General features: G+C 39.4%; 1 protein-coding gene across 3 annotated transcripts in view; it reads right to left on the bottom strand.

The window, feature by feature from the left end:
* Positions 1–156: 156 nt before the first annotated feature.
* LOC145643263 (sodium- and chloride-dependent GABA transporter 2-like) overlaps positions 157–17325 on the bottom strand; it is a 47104-nt gene continuing 29935 nt past the window's right edge. For 2 of the 3 annotated variants that reach the window (XM_027009879.3, XM_081709286.1), the window contains exons 13-14: positions 1025–1195; positions 160–550 (exon numbers count right to left, since the gene is read on the bottom strand). In XM_027009879.3, the coding sequence (XP_026865680.2) occupies positions 419–550; positions 1025–1195 (303 nt within the window). In that variant the 3' untranslated portion in view covers positions 160–418. Of the gene's footprint in view, positions 551–1024; positions 1196–17325 lie in introns of all 3 variants that reach the window. The other variant, XM_081709287.1, reaches the window with a different exon arrangement.

Consider the following 17325-nt stretch of genomic DNA (forward strand, 5'->3'; position numbering starts at 1 on the left):
ATTTGTTTGTTTGTTATTAAATTCCCTCTGCACTTGCGTCCGTCCCCTCGCCTTACTTCGTGCTTACCCGCTAACGTAATAGGCGTGGAGGAGACAAATACCAAGTACGATCTTTTTAAAGAGGTAATTTATTCATGTTTGATTGTCTCTAATAATAATGACAGTGTAAAATGTGGTTTATTAAATAAGAATAAGGTCAGATCACATTTTAAGACATAATGGATTATTTTTCTTCTAGCATGCTTTGTCCTCAGTCATTGCTTTGAGTTAATTCAGAATGAATAGACTTAAAATGCACACTAAGTCAGGAATGGGAAAAAGTTGTTTCAATAAACATTTATTGATTGAGACTTCATTGGTTCTCAGAAAATGTTATTTACTCCATATAGAAGAATACAATTGTTTAATTTTGCACATTTCATTGTTTCTCTCCATCACTGATTATTATCAGGTCCTCTGTCTCTGCAGACACAGTCAGTTCCTTTATTTCAGCTCTCTGCTTCCGGGTCAGAGGCAGGTTGCTGTCAGGACTGCACAGGTAAAGCCAGCGCTGTCAAAAGATTTTTGTTTTTCATTGAGACTGATGCTATCTTTTCTGCATCATACAACAAATGTTTATTTTTATTCTGTTTAAGATTAGTATTTTAAAATTGCATGATGTATACTTTAATTAGCTCTTAGCATAATATTACTTAATATACTATAAATGTAATATTTTACTGTCTTTAACAGACATGTTAAAGACGTCTTTAACATGTGGCTTTAAGTGTAGTCTTAACTGCACCTAGACTAAACTACTGGAAGGTCCGAACTTGGGTACATAGGTTAAAAAACAATACTAGGAGAGACTGATGACTTGCACATCAAACAATTGGCCTAATATTCAACAATGTCCAAAAAATGTGGTATGAAGAGAATTTCAGACATAGTGCTCAAGTGCAAAGCATTTATTTTTATTTAGCTTTAGACATCTCTTTATAACTACTTTGATGAACAGAGTCTATCTGTATCCTTCCCCACTCACCTGTTTCAGGCTTCCTCTTATTGCCAATAAACGACCCAGTGCCCACCCAGGCACCAACAGAATAGAGGAAAGAGCTAGCAGCCAGCCTAGCATGTATGCCCAGACTGGGTACCTGTACCAGCGGTTAAATATCAATGGTTGGTATTCCACCAGCGAATAGATAAATGATGCCTTGGGATGGGGAGGAAAAAAGAGAGATCAGGATAGGATGAGGATTGAAAGCAAGCCAGTGCTAAGTAAACTCTAGCTAACTTGAAAATGGTTACATTTTTAAATCTGTAAAGCTTAAATAATTCAGATGAGTAATCATAACAATATAATTGGCTGGTGCTGTGTACATGTGTGAATAACAGCAGAATACTGGCTGTATTGGTTATTAAGATTTGGACTGGAGCAGAGGTGGGTAGAGTAACAAAATCATACCTAAAAGTAACAAAAGCAGAAATAAATGTTACATCAGAAAGGTGATCTTGCATCAAAAATAATGAAACTGGGGTACAGGAAAAGTAGCATTAACTGCTCTTACACCCCTCTATTTCAATAGAGGGTTGTTATTCAAATACAGAAGGTTGTTAGGCAATACTATCTAGGTGAGGCAGGATGCCTTTGTAGGGAGCATTTATTTATGGGCAAATCCTATGTCATATGTTGTGACTTGGATCCCCCCCCCCCCCCCCCAAAAAAAAAACACAAAAATTAGTGTTGCAGATGTGCCTTTAGGCAATCAAAGATACAATGCTAATGCAGCAGTTTAACATAGAGTAACGACTGCTGTTCATTACAGTGTAACAATAATCATACATCTGCTTAACATGCAACCATCCAACAAGAGCTCCTAGGTATGATCAAATGTGTAGTGGTTCTATTAGGGCTACAACCCTATATGTTCTACTAGTTGAGTTACTGGACCACCTCATGGCCCTGAAATATTGATTATAGTGCAGTTGTATAACCTACACTGGCCTTCTACATATCACTCAAATGTTTCCCTGTGAAACATTGTACCCATAGCTTCTTTCTTGTGCTCGATCACAATGCAGCTGTCAGGCAAATGCCAAGCCACACGTGTCAAGTCTCTGGCTTTTCATCATGACCCTCAGGCTGTTTCACAACAGTTCCTCCTCTCTTCTGAGTCTTCTGGTTATACTTAGTCATGTTCTCTTGCCACAAATTTGGTTTGATTAATATGTTTCTTTTTGGTTGTAAGTGGGTTTGATAAGTAGATGGTCCAGTTGATTAGTGTTGCAGATTACTTGAACAGTTTTTTCTTTCCACTTTTTTATTTTTTACTAATCACTTGGTCCACCACAAATCTAGTTTGTGTTAATTTCTTTGGTGATTTTGTTTGCTACATTTAGTATACTATAGCAATTTTATAAGGCTTGGTACCTCTGATCAGTAGTAGAATCGTAATTACTGATTTTTGTGCATGACCTCTACTTAATAAACATACCTTAGTTTTGACATCTGTGAGTCAAGAGTGATGTTCAAATTTTTAGTAGATGCAAAATACTCAGGGCAGGACAGATTCTCACAGTTGCAACAGTTTTGCAAGAATTTGCCAGTCCTCTTCCTCTGTTTGCATTACTTTCACCAGTGTTCATACCCCTACATCTGACTCTCTGGCTTCTTTTTCTCCTCTCTTCACAGACAAGATCCTTCAATTCCTAACGTTCACCAATTCAGCTATCTCACGTTCCTTCCAGTCTGTTCCAGACAATTGAGAGATCTGCTTCCATTCATCTCTACCATCATCAACAAATCTTTCTCCTTTGGATGTGTGCCTACTGCAATCAAGATTGCCAGATTGGTAGCAATCCTACAGAAGGCCACATTCGACAGCTCTAACATTTGCAATTATTTCTCTCCTTCCTCTCAATGTCTTGAATGAGAAGTCTCTAATCAATTCTCTCTTTTTCACCCAGAACTAGCTTCAGGATTCTTATCGGTCTGGCTTCAAACTGTTACATTCCACAGAAACTGCCCTCAGTGTCATTAAAAACTTCATGCTGCCAGACCTGCCAAATTGTCATCTGTCCTGATTTTTCCACAAACCACAACATCCTCCCCTCTGTTCTCTGAGTAACCTTGGAGTAACTTGCTCTGTGTGAAAATGGTCTGGTCCCATCAAGCAACATGGAGAGTATGCATATCCAATTGATGTAGGCTCTGTACTCTGTCCTGCAAGGCTCAGTGCTAGGTCCTCTTCTCTTTATCTCTTGGTAATTTATTACAGCTTCTCCTACCACTGCTATACTGACAGCACTCATTTCCACTCATCATGCTTGGCTGACATTGGTTCACAGCTCACAACAAGTTCAACCCCAGCATGACCAAGCTTCTGTGCATCCTAGGAACTCCCAATACTCATGATGATCTCACTTTTTCCTTTGAGAACACCCTGGTTTTGTCCTTTTGAAGCTGCACATTTTCACGATTGGCCCCTTCTAGCATCTGTCTCCATGGTTTCCCTGTGTCATGAAATTGCTTCATTTTCTCTGTTCCTGTTCCAGTGCTTGTTTTTGTTTCTACTGTATCGTTTGTATTTGTCTCTTGTTCTCATTTGTGTGTTCGTGTTGCTGGTCAATGTGAATCCAAACCTTTGTTTGTTCAAAGCCCTGTCATGGTTTTGCTGCATGTATTTGTTAGCCTAGCCTTTATTGTGTTCGCTTGTCATAGTTGTTTGTACATACCCCTGCTCATGTAAGTCTTGTTGTTGTGTAGCCTATTTCCCTTTTTGTTTCTGTATATTTTTGTTTCTTGTGTTTGCAATGTATATCAGAATTCTTCATGTTGGCTCTTTGACTCTGGATCATGATTATGACCCTGATTTTGGATTTGCCCGTAATAAGCTTCACTCTTCTGTCCACCTTTGATTGCTCCATGTTACACACATAGCCTTGGAATAACTTTGGACGATGAATTATAGCTTGCAACTCATGTTTCACAACTTACCCAGCTATGCAGAAGTTTCTCTTTTGTAAATTCCAAAGAGATCAACCCTCTCTCTCATTGGAAGCTTATTTAGTCTCCTGTCAACTCAAGGCTTGACTACTGCAACTTGCTACATGTGGGTTTTCCTCAATGGGCCATCAGACCTCTACAACTGATCCAGAATGCAGCAGCATTGCTGGTCTTCAAATGTCTGAAGTTCACATGTTATGTGAACATGTTATGTGAACTGCTGCATTTCCTATAGTAGCTGCTCACATTAGATTTAAAACCTTTCCTACAAAACGAATGGACCAGCCCCTCTCTACATGATGACAATGGTCAAAGCAGAATCTGTACCTTGTGTACTTTGAAATTAAATGTAGCAATATGAGCACCTTAATAATTCAACTATCAAAATTGAGAAGCTTATTTGGGGCACCACCATAAATATATGGAAATTATGTATTATCACTAAATATTAATTACTGAAATTTAATCAATGTTGTATCTCTGTCATTCTGAAGTAGACCAGCATTAGAACACTCTTTTCACACTTTCTAACAAATTCAATTAATAAATAAAATGTTTGATTATACGATATCAAGAATTTTTAGGCATTTTAAGGTATAGTAAATGTGAGATAAACAGACATGTCTCAAATGGTAACAGTAACAAATTAAGCAAGGAAAATACCTTTATGGGGAAACCTAAACTGGGAATTTTTAACAGGAGACTTAGACCTATATGTAGTACCTAAATTAACAAAATGATTGGTCTAATTCTATAGTGAAAATAAAGATTGGGGCAGAAGACAGTGACTGGCATATATGTCAGATCCATCTGCTGTTGCTTCAAAGGAGATTATGCTTCATGATTTTTGGCTCAGAATGAAGTGGGCATAACTACAACAGTCAATAGCACTGCTAGCAAACAGGAGATATCTGACAGTATAGAGATACTCAGAGATGATGCAGCAAACCGATTCCACGATTCCACTGCTCTGTACTCCTTAGAAATAAGCAAGGCCTCTGAAGATGTCAGCAGGTGTAACATCATTGCTATTGTAGATTATTTTAATGTAGTTTTCTTCATTGATCACCAGGTAACTAATTGCAGTTGGCCAAACAGAATCAATTGGAGCTCTATGAAGCATGAAAATGAGAAGTTTTAAATGTAGGGGATTGTGACAAGCATATTAAACAACTGGACAAACTAATGTTAATATGGAAAGATGACTGACATAAAAAATGCAATTTTAACTAGGTTCTAGGCTTTCTTCCATCCAAGAAAGCCCAGGAAAAAGTTTTTTTTTTTTTTTTTTTCATTCTGTGTCTAGACATTTATCCAGGGAAAAAGGCATTTGAAAGGGGAAGTAATCTTATTAATTAGCACATACCCAGGTCATGAATATTGATCTCTATTGTTTAGGTGAAAAGGAATCAAATGACTTATCAAGACATTTTCCTTGGATGGCTACAAAAAAGGCTTGTCAGCGTCTTTACCACCTCAGACACCTAAGAGACTTCAGACTGCCCTCCAAGGTACTGCAGAACTTCTACACCTGCACTATTGAGAGCATCCTCACGGGGAACATCACAGTCTGGTTTGGAAACAGCACCAAGCAGGACAGACAAGCACTCGAAAGGGTGGTGCGTTCAGCTGAGCGCATCACTCGTACGGAACTTCCTGACCTGCAGACCATCTACGACAAGCGGTGCCAGACCAAGGCCAGGAGGATTGTGAAGGACCCCACCCATCCCAACAAACGACTCTTGTCTCTGTTGAGGTCAGAGAAGCGCTTTTGCTCCCTGAAGACCAAGACAGAGAGACTGAAGAGGAGCTTCTTCCTATATATGACTGCTATATATGTATATGTATATATGTAACTGTAAAAAAATGCCATATATGTAAATGTAAAAAAGCAAATTAGATGGCAGTACTGACATGCTTTGAACAGCCTGTTCTACCTCTTCACAGAGATGCTTTATAGGAGCTCTGTAGGATACTCCACTGTCCAAACTTCTCTCTACAGGTATCAGTACCCAGGTTTTTCCAATAAAACATTCCCCACACTATTACTCCACCTCTGCCAGATGAATTTAGATTAATCTGAGGTGAAGTTTTTCCTCTGCTCATTGATCCAAATTTTGTACTCTTTTGTCATCTAGAGACTTGACTGTCTGAGAGTGACGAGTTCTGTGCTTGGCCACATTAGTTAGAATTTACTGTGTATACCTGTTCATCAAAAATGATTCTTGACATCCTTCTTTGACCTCTTTTGTTTACAGGATCTGCTTTTGCTGGATGTTTTCCCTCAGTCTCAACACTTGTACAAGAAAACCCCATAAGGTTGGCAGTTTTTGAATTACTGACCCATGCTAGTCTAGCACAGGATTCAAAGTTGAATCAAAATTACATTCAGCTCCAATTTTGTGCTCTAGATGAATGCTGGTTAATTACTGCATTAGTGTAAATAGATTCCTTTTTTCACTATCGTCAGAAACACATCTCTCTGCATTTGGAATAAAAAGGTATATAAAGTTGATGCTTATGAATTTTTCCGTGTAATCCTATATTTTTGATGTCAGGATACAAGTACTCCTTGGCAAAAATCTTACCTTAGAACCCTTTAGTAGGTAGTTATTAAGGCATTTATTAAGTTATGAAGTGTTTTTTAATTTTCCTTTCCTTTTTTTTGTGCTGATATTAAGCACGTGTTTAAAAATGTGCTGATGTAACAAAATACTACACTGATTTATCATTAGAGCAGAAATTAAAATTGCTCTCTTTCATTAATTTATCTTGGACTATGCAGTTAGTAAAATCTTTTAAGTGAAGCCATCAATAATATAATAATTCATTTTTTTTCAGAAAATGCAAAGAAAGACAAACTGAGTAAAGCAAGTACTAACTGATGTGGATCTGACAAAAACAATCAAAACCCGCATCACTGAGTATGAAAATGAGAAGTTTTCAGACCCCATCACAGAAGCATTCAGCCAGTGTAGTTGATCCCAGATCTAAAACGCCATACATTTCTTTGTATAATGTCCCCTCCAATCAGCAGCTGCAGTGTGCAGGGGAAGAACCACAGACAGCAAAGAGCCCACCGAGAGCACAAATCCTTCTACATTTTCATCAGAAGCAAAGAGGCCAGGGAGGACATTGGGAAGTTTTTTCTTTAAAGAAAGTGTGGCAACCCGGCAACCCGGCAACCCCTTCAACTGCACCCACCGTGTCTCTTCAGCAAACACTAGAAACACAGCTGAGCAGTTACTTGGTGTCTCCCATGCTGGATAATGAAGAAAGTCCACCAGAATTGTGGAGAAAGCATGATCTACACTTTCCCACTCAAATTATGTGCATCTCCAGTTTTAAGATCATTTTTGAACTATTTGTACTTTATTTGTTCACTTTAACACTAATTATCTGAAATTGTACACATAGGACAATGATCATTCAGGATTCAAATTGAAGTAGACACATAAGCCAAGACATGCATTCACATCCAGGCTTATTTTTCAATCATTTATGTTCCATTTGAGCTCACCTAATACAGAAACAAAATGTAAAAATAAAAAAGTACTCCTATTTGGGGGGTGTATTATGTGTATTTGTATGCTGGAGATTCATTTTCTGTCATGCTCTACATTTACTGATTCATTTTAAGCCATTTAGCTGACATTTCACCAAGGTCTTGTCAAAGAAAAGTGAAAGATTTTGAGAATATACATGAAATGATTTAGGAGCTACACAATATTTTTCACTAGGTGTCCTAGACATATACACAGTGCCCAAAAACCTCATCAGTCACTATACATCAACATCACAACAACATTCAACAACTTACTAAGACATTAGCTTCATTATAGTTTCATTTTTAAAGGCTAACCAATATTAGCTTCCTTGCTATTATTTTCATTGCTATTAGGCTAAAAGGTTATGGAAAATACTGTAATATTGTACAGAAATAATATATTTTCTCATTTATATTTACAGTTTGTAGCAGGATTCTGAAATTTTCCAGTATTGAATGGAAACATTCAGTGATTGGCAGTACAAACATTGTAGTCCATGCTAGAAGCCACTGAACAATCCCTCTGCTTCCAGCTCATAACTGAGCCCAAACAACTGTCTCACTTGTGAAGTAATTTGATTGCCCTCTTCCCTCCTAACACCTTGGTACTTGGTAAGTGTGAGTGAACATTACTCAAAGAAAATAGCTCTTTATGGCCCAACAGCAACGATGGAAACTAAGAAAGAAGGGTATTAGGGGTCTATTCAGGAACACTGCTATGTGAGTAACAGGCATTTTGTGGTAACTAAAGGCTTGTGTATTTTGTGTTAGGTTTATGAAGGAAAGGAGCATGTGTTTTTTGTATAAAGACAAATAAAGCAAGGGAATAATGAACTTTACTAACATTCTATATACTATTTAAGGGAGGACAATATCTAAATACCAGCCACTTGCTCCCCATCCGAGCAGGTTTTTAGTTCAGGAGGAAATGTTACATGCCTCAGATCCTCCCTGAAAACCTGAAAAGTAAACATGATAGTGTATCTTAATAAGAACCTAGCATCTATACTGAAATAACTAGTAAGTCAGTGTTCCAACATCCACAAGGGGCAACTGCTGTCACAACTAGAGATTGACGAGGTACAACACAAAATGTATGGCAAGGGGGAGCCAGGACGACAGCAGAGATATCATCATACCCACACACCAAAGTTGGTCACAAAAACCCAATGAGTTTATGCTTCAGCTCAACACCAGAGCTGCTGACCTGAGATTGAAGATCATTGCTAAACTTGACAGACTACCAAGCCGTAGCAAACTAGACCAAGTAGTTTGTAGTAGTCTGAAGTACCTGAAAGGCTGCTGGAAAAGGTGAATGCAGGTAATCACTACTATGACAAACCAACTGAAATACACCACAGCAACCATGGCACAACGGATCTTTGGAGAAGGAGAGATCCATGGAGGACATTGAGGACCAAGATATGGACAATACAGCGAGAAGAGGCTGCCAGCCTGATGAAGTACACAAGATAAGCCAGGAGAATAAACTGGATATTCTCCCATGAGCTATCTAAAGTGTACAATACTAAAAGGCATATGGGAGAAGGAGGCATCACACAACAAAACCACAGGAAACTGTAACCATTGTACTAGCAGATATCGAGGAATCAGTAACCATCACAATAGCAGATATCCAAGATTTTGACAGGTGAAGAAAATTATTGTATTCCATGAGCAGCCTGGCAGCCTAAATGGGTAGCAGCCAGACAGTCCTGATCCTGAAGGACCCCCAGAAAGGGGAAGTTCTATTCAATTACTGGCCAATAATCTGTCTCTGCACTACTTGGAAGCTCCTGTCAGGCACCACTGTGGCTAATATGCATGGTTCAATACATGAGCGAGGCCCAGAAAGGCATTGCCAAGAACACCAGAGGAGGCAAGTACCAGCTACTGGTGGATAAAACAGTCACTTGAGTCTAAAACCAGACAAATAAACCTGTCCACATCTTGGATTGACTACAAGAAAGCCTATGATTCTATGCCCCACACATGGATCCTGGAATGCTTGAGTATATATAACATCAACAAGATTCTAAGTGTCTTCATCAAAAACTCAGTGGGGCTGTGGAAGACAACCTTAAAGGCCAATTTCAAGACAATAGAACGAGTCACCATCAAGTGCCAGATTTTCATCCCAAATCAACAATGCAACTGAGGAGTAAGAGGGACCATCATGGGAGGAAAAACCCCTTCACAATAAGTACCACTAGCAGATAGTGGCTGATATGGAGAAATCTTACCTATGGCTGTATTGAAAGACAGCACAGAGGCAGGTGTACACCACTGAATTCCAAACTTCTCTTTGTACTGTCAGCAATCCTAATCCACCACCCAAGTTGATTTGAGGCAGTGAAATGAGCCAGTCTGAGTTATTGTGGACTGCTCTGAAATTTACCAAGAGATCTGAACTGATGTGAAGATGTTCCCGTAGCTCGCAGGTGTTGATGCAGGGGTGTGCCCTGGATGTAGCTATGAGCAAAACAAAGTTTGACTAAATTAAAACTAATTATTGTTGGCCAAAAAGAATAAATCAGAAATGGCAAAGAGGATGACTTTTCCACAGTAGTGGAAAGCAATTGAAACAAGTTCAAATCTTTAACTCAATTTTTAATTTACAGTCTCATAGGAAGAGACACAAGAAATTATTTTTGGGTCTATTCATGTATATTCATGTTTTCTTTGTCTCATCTTCAGCTGTGATTCAGCTGTAATTTAATATAAAAAACAAATTAACAAAAAGAAGAGATAGAGGAAAAGAAAATAACTAGGTAGTGACTTGGATTATGGGATATGTCTTTTAAACCATAAAAGGTGGGAACACACTAATTCATGAGGTAATAAAATGATTTTTTAAGCAGAAAAGTATGGATGGTCTGGAATAAAATTGTTTCATGCAGGAAAGTCCTCTGTAGGCTTAAGTGTAAATCCTCAGGCGGCCTCCTTGACAGGCCTCAAGGGGCCTCAGTTGAGGAAGGAGCCTGGGTTTAAGGATGGGCCAGCCCAGACAAGCGCCGCAAGAAACAATATGGGCAACGGGTGATATAGAATACAATCGCCTTTTTTAAAAAAAAAAAAATAGAAGTAGTTCAAGATGAACCTAAAGGTATCAAGAACTGGTTGGTGTAAGTATTGAACATCAATTTGCATACATTGAATAATGCATGGTTTGGAGAACAATAGTGGAAGTTTTTATGAAAAAATGTAAATGGTTATGATGAAAATGTATAAAAGGTGTGCCCACCTGAGACTGTTAGACATTCTCCAGACAATGCTTTGTTTGTAACATTGAGCTCAGAATAAAGACGGGACCAGCAATTCTCTTCAATTAATTCCAGAGTCTGCATGTTTATTTCTATTTAGTGTGTCTTGAACTTAGGAAGATCTAGGAACAACAGTCACACCAAATGTGACCTTTGATGTCACACCCATGAGGGGTGATACCTGTATATGTTCAAAAGAGTTGCCCCAAGGTTGATAGGTTGGACAATCCACCTGTATGTCAACCATTTATGTCCTAGATCCCAAAGGGGATAGCTGTTCTATTGGCTGCCAAACATTCAACCCCTGTGTTTTTTTGCAAATGCTGTTTATAGCCACCACTATGTGGGTCTGTGGAAATAGGACCTATTACACATTACCTGCAGGAATATACAATGGCATGTTCTATCGCTTCACTTGGCAAGGTTGTTGCACCACTGCAGTGGTGACCGCTAGATTAACTGTGTTTAAGGTACAACATCATAACTCCCACACCAGACAGAAGCGCTCTGTGTCCCCACTATCAGTGTCATATGAGAGATACACCCTTGCAGACCCATGGACAACACCGGGAGATATAGTAGGATGGTCTGAATAAAATCAATGGTCTGGTCTGGCAAATTTTAATCTTAGCTAATGACACAGAGATTGCCCTAGAACTATTAAGCGAGGAACTTTCCTCGGTCAGAGAGGCCATTCTCCAAAATAGACTAGCTTTTGACCTTATTCTACTGGAAAAGGGTGGTGTCTGCAAAGTGTTGAACACATTACGTTGTTTCCTTATACCTGACTATCATCGGAACATCTCAGATTTAATCAAACATATGTGCAACACACTCATTGTCCCTCCCAGCACAGATGACACCTGGTTCATGTGGCTTCAGAACCTCCTAGGAAGTTGTGGACATTGGATTCTGACTATGATCATGCCTGTAGTAATCATTGGGATAGCTATATGCGTAGTGCCTAGTTGGACCATGTTTAGTCTCCTGCATGCAATCATTCCTAGATAAACTGATACAACCTGCAATGGCCAATGACTATCAGCTTGTACAAGTGCGAACAGAAGAGGAAGTCAACTGGGTACTGCCCATGCAAAGGGATCCATATGACCCTACTCAGGACTGGCCCCCAGCTCCGCACAGATACTATGAAGCACCAGGAAAGGACTAGGCTGATATGACAAAAACTTGTCAAAATGCAGTCTTACTATTAGTAGTATTAGTTTATCTGTTGTTGGTCTGTTTGCCAGGCTTGATAATTTGATTGCAAATGTTTCGTCACGAAACTAGGAGACATCATCAGCACAATTGTTGATGATTTTTTTTGGCTTGTTTTGCATGCTTAACAAATAATGCTAATATGAAGAGGCGTAACCCTCACAAAAACAGCACTTTGTTTAATATTGTCTAAAGTAATAACGCTCGGGTCAAAATTCTCCCAAGAGAAGACCATGGACTGAAAAGATTTTTTATGGCAATATATTTTACATTGTTCTTTTATGACAATATCTTCTACAATGTCTTTAAGATTAATATAATTTTCTTAGTTGTCTTTAGGACAAAAAGGAGGGAAATGTAATGGAAAATTTATAGTTAATCAACCTCGAACAGTTTGTGCAGTAAGTTAACCCTAACTTCCTCTTGTCTCCCTGACCGTGACCTTGCCCACTATCAAGGCCGCTGGTGCTGGGAAGATAGGTGCAGCTAGACAAAACAATTCCTAGTAGGGGAGTCTTTCCTTTTTCTCACTGCTCTGGATGAACAGTATAGAGGTAGGCTGAGAAAGGAGGAGGAGGTCACCCTCTCCCTTACAGATGCTTGTGTGTGTAACTGAGACACCCTAAGGCTGAGTCTTTGAATAAACTTAATTTTTCTTTTTTACCCTTGCCACTGAGTCATTTAATAGCACAGCAATTGCTGCAATCATTATATTGTTCCTCTAAGCTGTCCAGGAAGATTTACACCACTGTCACGGTCAGTCCCTTCCAGGTTCTGTGTTTCATGTTTTCCCTGTCTTGTGTTTTTAGTTACATTCCATAGTTTTGTCTTCTTCGCCCCCATTTGATTTTCAACACCTGTCCCTCGTTTAGTTCATGCATTTAAACCCTGTCTCCAGGCTTGTGTTTTGGCTGTTCATTGAATGTGTTTAGTTCATTGTTTCTGCATATATATATTTTTATTTATTTATTTATTTATTATTATTTTTTTTTTTAATGGTTGTGTTTATTTGATTGTGTGTGCTCTGGTTGGTTAAGGTAGGCTCTGAGTTTGCTTACTTTTGTCTTAGATTCTGTGAAATTCAAGGCTTGTTGTCTAAACCTAGTTGTTTAGTTGCTTGATAGCAGTGATTACTCACTACAGGTCTAGTTTTGCCCTGACCTTTGGTGTGAATTGAGGGGTTGGCTCAGCACTTATTGAACTGAGTTAAATTAGGATGACTCTGCTATAGACATGTCTGTAGCAGTAATAAACATCTGGAGGAGGTTTGGTGGTGTTCTCAATCAGTTCATCTACATCTCACCTACAAGACTTCACAAACTCAGCTAAGTATCTTCTCATATTTCAATCCTTTCTCATACATCCACAAATCAAGCATCTGAAATGTGCTTCACAATTCCCGTCCACATCCCACAGATCGTCTTGACACATAGACATTACAACCTCACTGACAATGCTTCACACCATTACATATTATGGCGGCAGGAGGCCTCTGGAACTGCCAATCTGCTGTCCAGAAGGCTGACTTCATCTGTGCATTAGCATCCCTACACTTCCTGGCTCTGACACATGGATCACCCCTGAGAATTCGGTGACACTAGCTGCCCTGTCCTCTGCCTTTTCGTTTACACATTCTCTGAGGTGTCTTGGCAGGGGTGGTGGCACAGGTTTACTAATGTCCTGAGGTGTTTCACTCCATTTTCCATCTCCTCTTATGAATTTCATGCCATTAGTCTTTCCCCACTAAACTTATCATTGTCATCTACTGCCCTCCAGGTTCCCTAGATCACTTTGTTGATGAGCTCGACATCCTTCTGAGTCATTTTCCCCATTGAAGGAAATCCACTCATTCTCCTTAGTGACTTCAACCTTCCATCAGACAAGCTGCATTCCTCCTGCGTCCATCCGCTGTTGACAGCATTTGACCTCACCCTCAACCACTCTCCTCTGACTCACAAAGCAGGCAATGTTCTGGACCTGATCTTCAACCGTACCACCACACCATCAGACATCAGTCACCCCCCCCCCTCCTGGACCATCACTTTCTATCCTTCTCTCTCCCTTCTCTTTCCATCCAGCCCTCTCCAATGTGTTCCTCCTTCCTCTATTGCAATCTGCACTCCATAACTCCCTCTTCCCTTACTTCTACTATTTTGTCCACCCTTCCTCACCTTGACTATCCTCTCTGGATACAGTTACAAATACTTTAATTTCTACACTCTCCTCATCAATGAATCTTCTGTGCCCTCTCTTGTCTAGACCTGCTAAGTCCTGCCCCCTGGCTAACAAACACTTAGCTGCCACAGGAGAGAACTAAGGACTGCAGAGGCGGTGGAGGAAATTTCCCATAAATTCAGGTCTTGGCTCATACAGTCTCTCCTTGCAGATGTTGCTTCCAGTGACAACTTGGAAAAGTCATCCTACTACAGGGAGAAATTCAAATAATCTGATCCACGTAAGCGCTTCAATATTTTTTTCTTCTCTCCTTAATCCTACCCCTCCCCCTCCTTCCTCATCTCTTACTCCAGAAGATTCACCACCTTTGAGAAGTCCTTTTCCTCTGTTCCCACACCTCCAACCAATGTGCATTCCCCAACATCCAACTCTCTGACTTCTTTTTCTCCTCTCTCCACAGATGAAATTCTTCAACTCCTGACTTCAGCAATCTGACTACATGTCCACTGGATCCAATTCCTTCTGCTTTGTTCCAGACAATCACAAGAAATCTGCTTCCTTTCATCTGTCCAACAACTCCTTATCTTCTGGATACATGCCTACTGCATTCAAAACTGCCAGGGTGGTACCAATCCTCAAGAAGGCCACACTTGACAGCTCCAGCATTACCAACTACAGACCAGTATCACTACTTTCCCCTCAAAAGCCCTTGAACAGCAGTTTAATCAATTGTCTCTCACCAGAACCAGCTGCATGATCCCAATCAGTCTGGCTACAAACCAGGACATTCTACAGAAACAGCCCTCATAGTGATCACTGAGAAACTTCATGCTGCTAAAGCTGCCAAACAGTCATCTGTTTTGATTCTTCTAGACCTTTCAGGAGCCTTTGACAGTGAACTACAACATTCTTCTGTTCTTTCCAGGCTTGGTGTGACTGGCTCTGCTAGGACTGCAACTATCTCCAATCAGGTGACATGAGAGGATCCACATCCAAACCATTATACCCATGCCTTTTAACAATCTAGCACTTAAACAATAAGATGGACCTTATGTATTTAGCTCTTCTAGGTTCAGCATTCACTCCTGTATTCTAGTTCACTGGTATGTTTAATTTTCAACTACTGTACTTGAATTCCTTCCTTCATTCCACTGTTTTAAGTCACTCTGGATAAGAGCATCTGCTAAATGCTGTAAATGTATTGAAATTTAAAGAATGCAACAAAATTTGATTGGACTATGATTCCACAGCACCCCTCAGTGACTAATAGCATCTCCCATCTGGACTGATTAACTTTCCATTGTATGGCCCAACAAGGGAGATTGATGCACAAGTATACTTAAATCTGAGTAAAATCCAACTAGCCATCACTGCTGAAGTTGAGACTCCTCTCTTAATTTGTTAACTTTTCTTTATACTGTATTTCAATAATTTATGAAATTATACCCATGTCTTAACCCTTTTATTGTAGTAATTGCATAATCTTTATACTTGTATTATCATAGTTGCATTTATTTGACTCTCAAACTCAAGGTCATTTTACAAATTGTTTTTTTTTTTTTTTTTTTTTTCCCCCCCTCATCTGATGAAGTGGCAGCCAATTTGTGCAGTGTGCTCTTGATCAGAAACCACACTTGTGCACTTGTACTACATAGTGACTATCTCCTCACTGCAAGTATAAGAGAAAGATGAAGATTATTTGAAATATTAAGTTATAACTCTTGTCTAATGTCTATCCTCTTTTATTTCTATCCAAGTCATGCTTTCTGTACCTAAAAGTAGTGCTTCTCTTGATGGAAAATGTTTTCTAATAAGTTGTGCTTTTATATTGGTTGTAAGAATGTGTGATAACTGTTCCAACCTGTTATGGCTTAAAAGACATCTTGCAACCTAAATATCAATGTCTGGTTGTTATTTCCCTCTTTCCTTTATTTACTATATTAAATAAAGCAAAACTGGAGCTGAGACAAAACATGAATATTCAAGGAATAATTTCTACTCATGCCTCCTCCACTGAGCTTCCCCCATCAGTAAGGTCAAGTCTGAATCTGAACCTTTAAGAGTTAAGTACTTATAGCATTTTTATTTTACATGTCTGTCTTGTATGAAGTTTGTTAGTCTTTCAAAACTTTCCTTTACAGTACTGTCAATGTAAAGTCATCCTCTTTTGTCATGGGTAGAATTAGGATAAGTTCTGTTTGGTCAACAGTAATTTTTTAATTTAGCCAAGTGCCAACCCTATGTTTACTCATAGCTATGTCAAGGATGTGCTACAGCAGCAGCACACCTTTGGGCTACTCAGAACATCTTCACATCAGCTTGGAATTCTCTGCAAAATTCAGGGCAGTCCTAATCAAATCTAGCTGGCTTGGTTTGACATCTTGGAACACCTTGGGCAGTGGATTGGGGTCTCTGAAAGCACAGAGGAAAGTTCAGAATCCAGTGATGTACACCTGCCCTAAGTTCATTCACGCAGAAGCGGACTGACCAGCCAGCCTATCAATGTTCCTGAAAGTAAGAGCTGTGTATTCCATTTAAATGCTAGCTCTGGGTGCCTGCAGTAAGCTGTAATTTGGTGCAGATTTCTCCCCCCATTAGCCTGGATAGTAACCTCAGGCTCTCCAAACCCCCTCAGGCAATTCTCCATTTAGCTATAAGTAGCTCCTTGGCTAGGTTAGCATTAGCTAAGATGTATGTTTAGGTCTAGGCCCTCTGGCTTGTGCGAACAGCTTTATCATCAGTTACACTTCCTCTGTCATCTTATTTTGATTAAAAATTTTTTTAATTTATATATTGTCTTGTTTTTCTCATCCTCATTTCCTCTCTCCTTCCCTAGTCATTCATTAAGAATTATAACAAATTTGGGGACTGGGGTATTCTGGACAGTAGTCAGCACATTTGCTTTTTAGATGGGTGATGATGGGAGCTCTGTCCTGGTCTTAACTACCTCCCCTTTCCCTGTACCTGGTGTAGTCCCCCAGGGGGCTGTGTTTTCTGCTCGAGAGTACACTGTGCCAAAATTGGCTGCTGCTTCTCATCAGGTGTGTGCGTGATTGTAAAAACCTGATATCTGTAAAAGTGTCCTTGATTTTGAGAAAGGTGTTATTTAAATGTATCTAATACATTTAATTGTA

Source organism: Electrophorus electricus, unplaced genomic scaffold, assembly GCF_041902795.1.
Source record: "Electrophorus electricus isolate QZ-2024a unplaced genomic scaffold, ASM4190279v1 Scaffold35, whole genome shotgun sequence".
NCBI classification, from domain to species: domain Eukaryota; kingdom Metazoa; phylum Chordata; class Actinopteri; order Gymnotiformes; family Gymnotidae; genus Electrophorus; species Electrophorus electricus.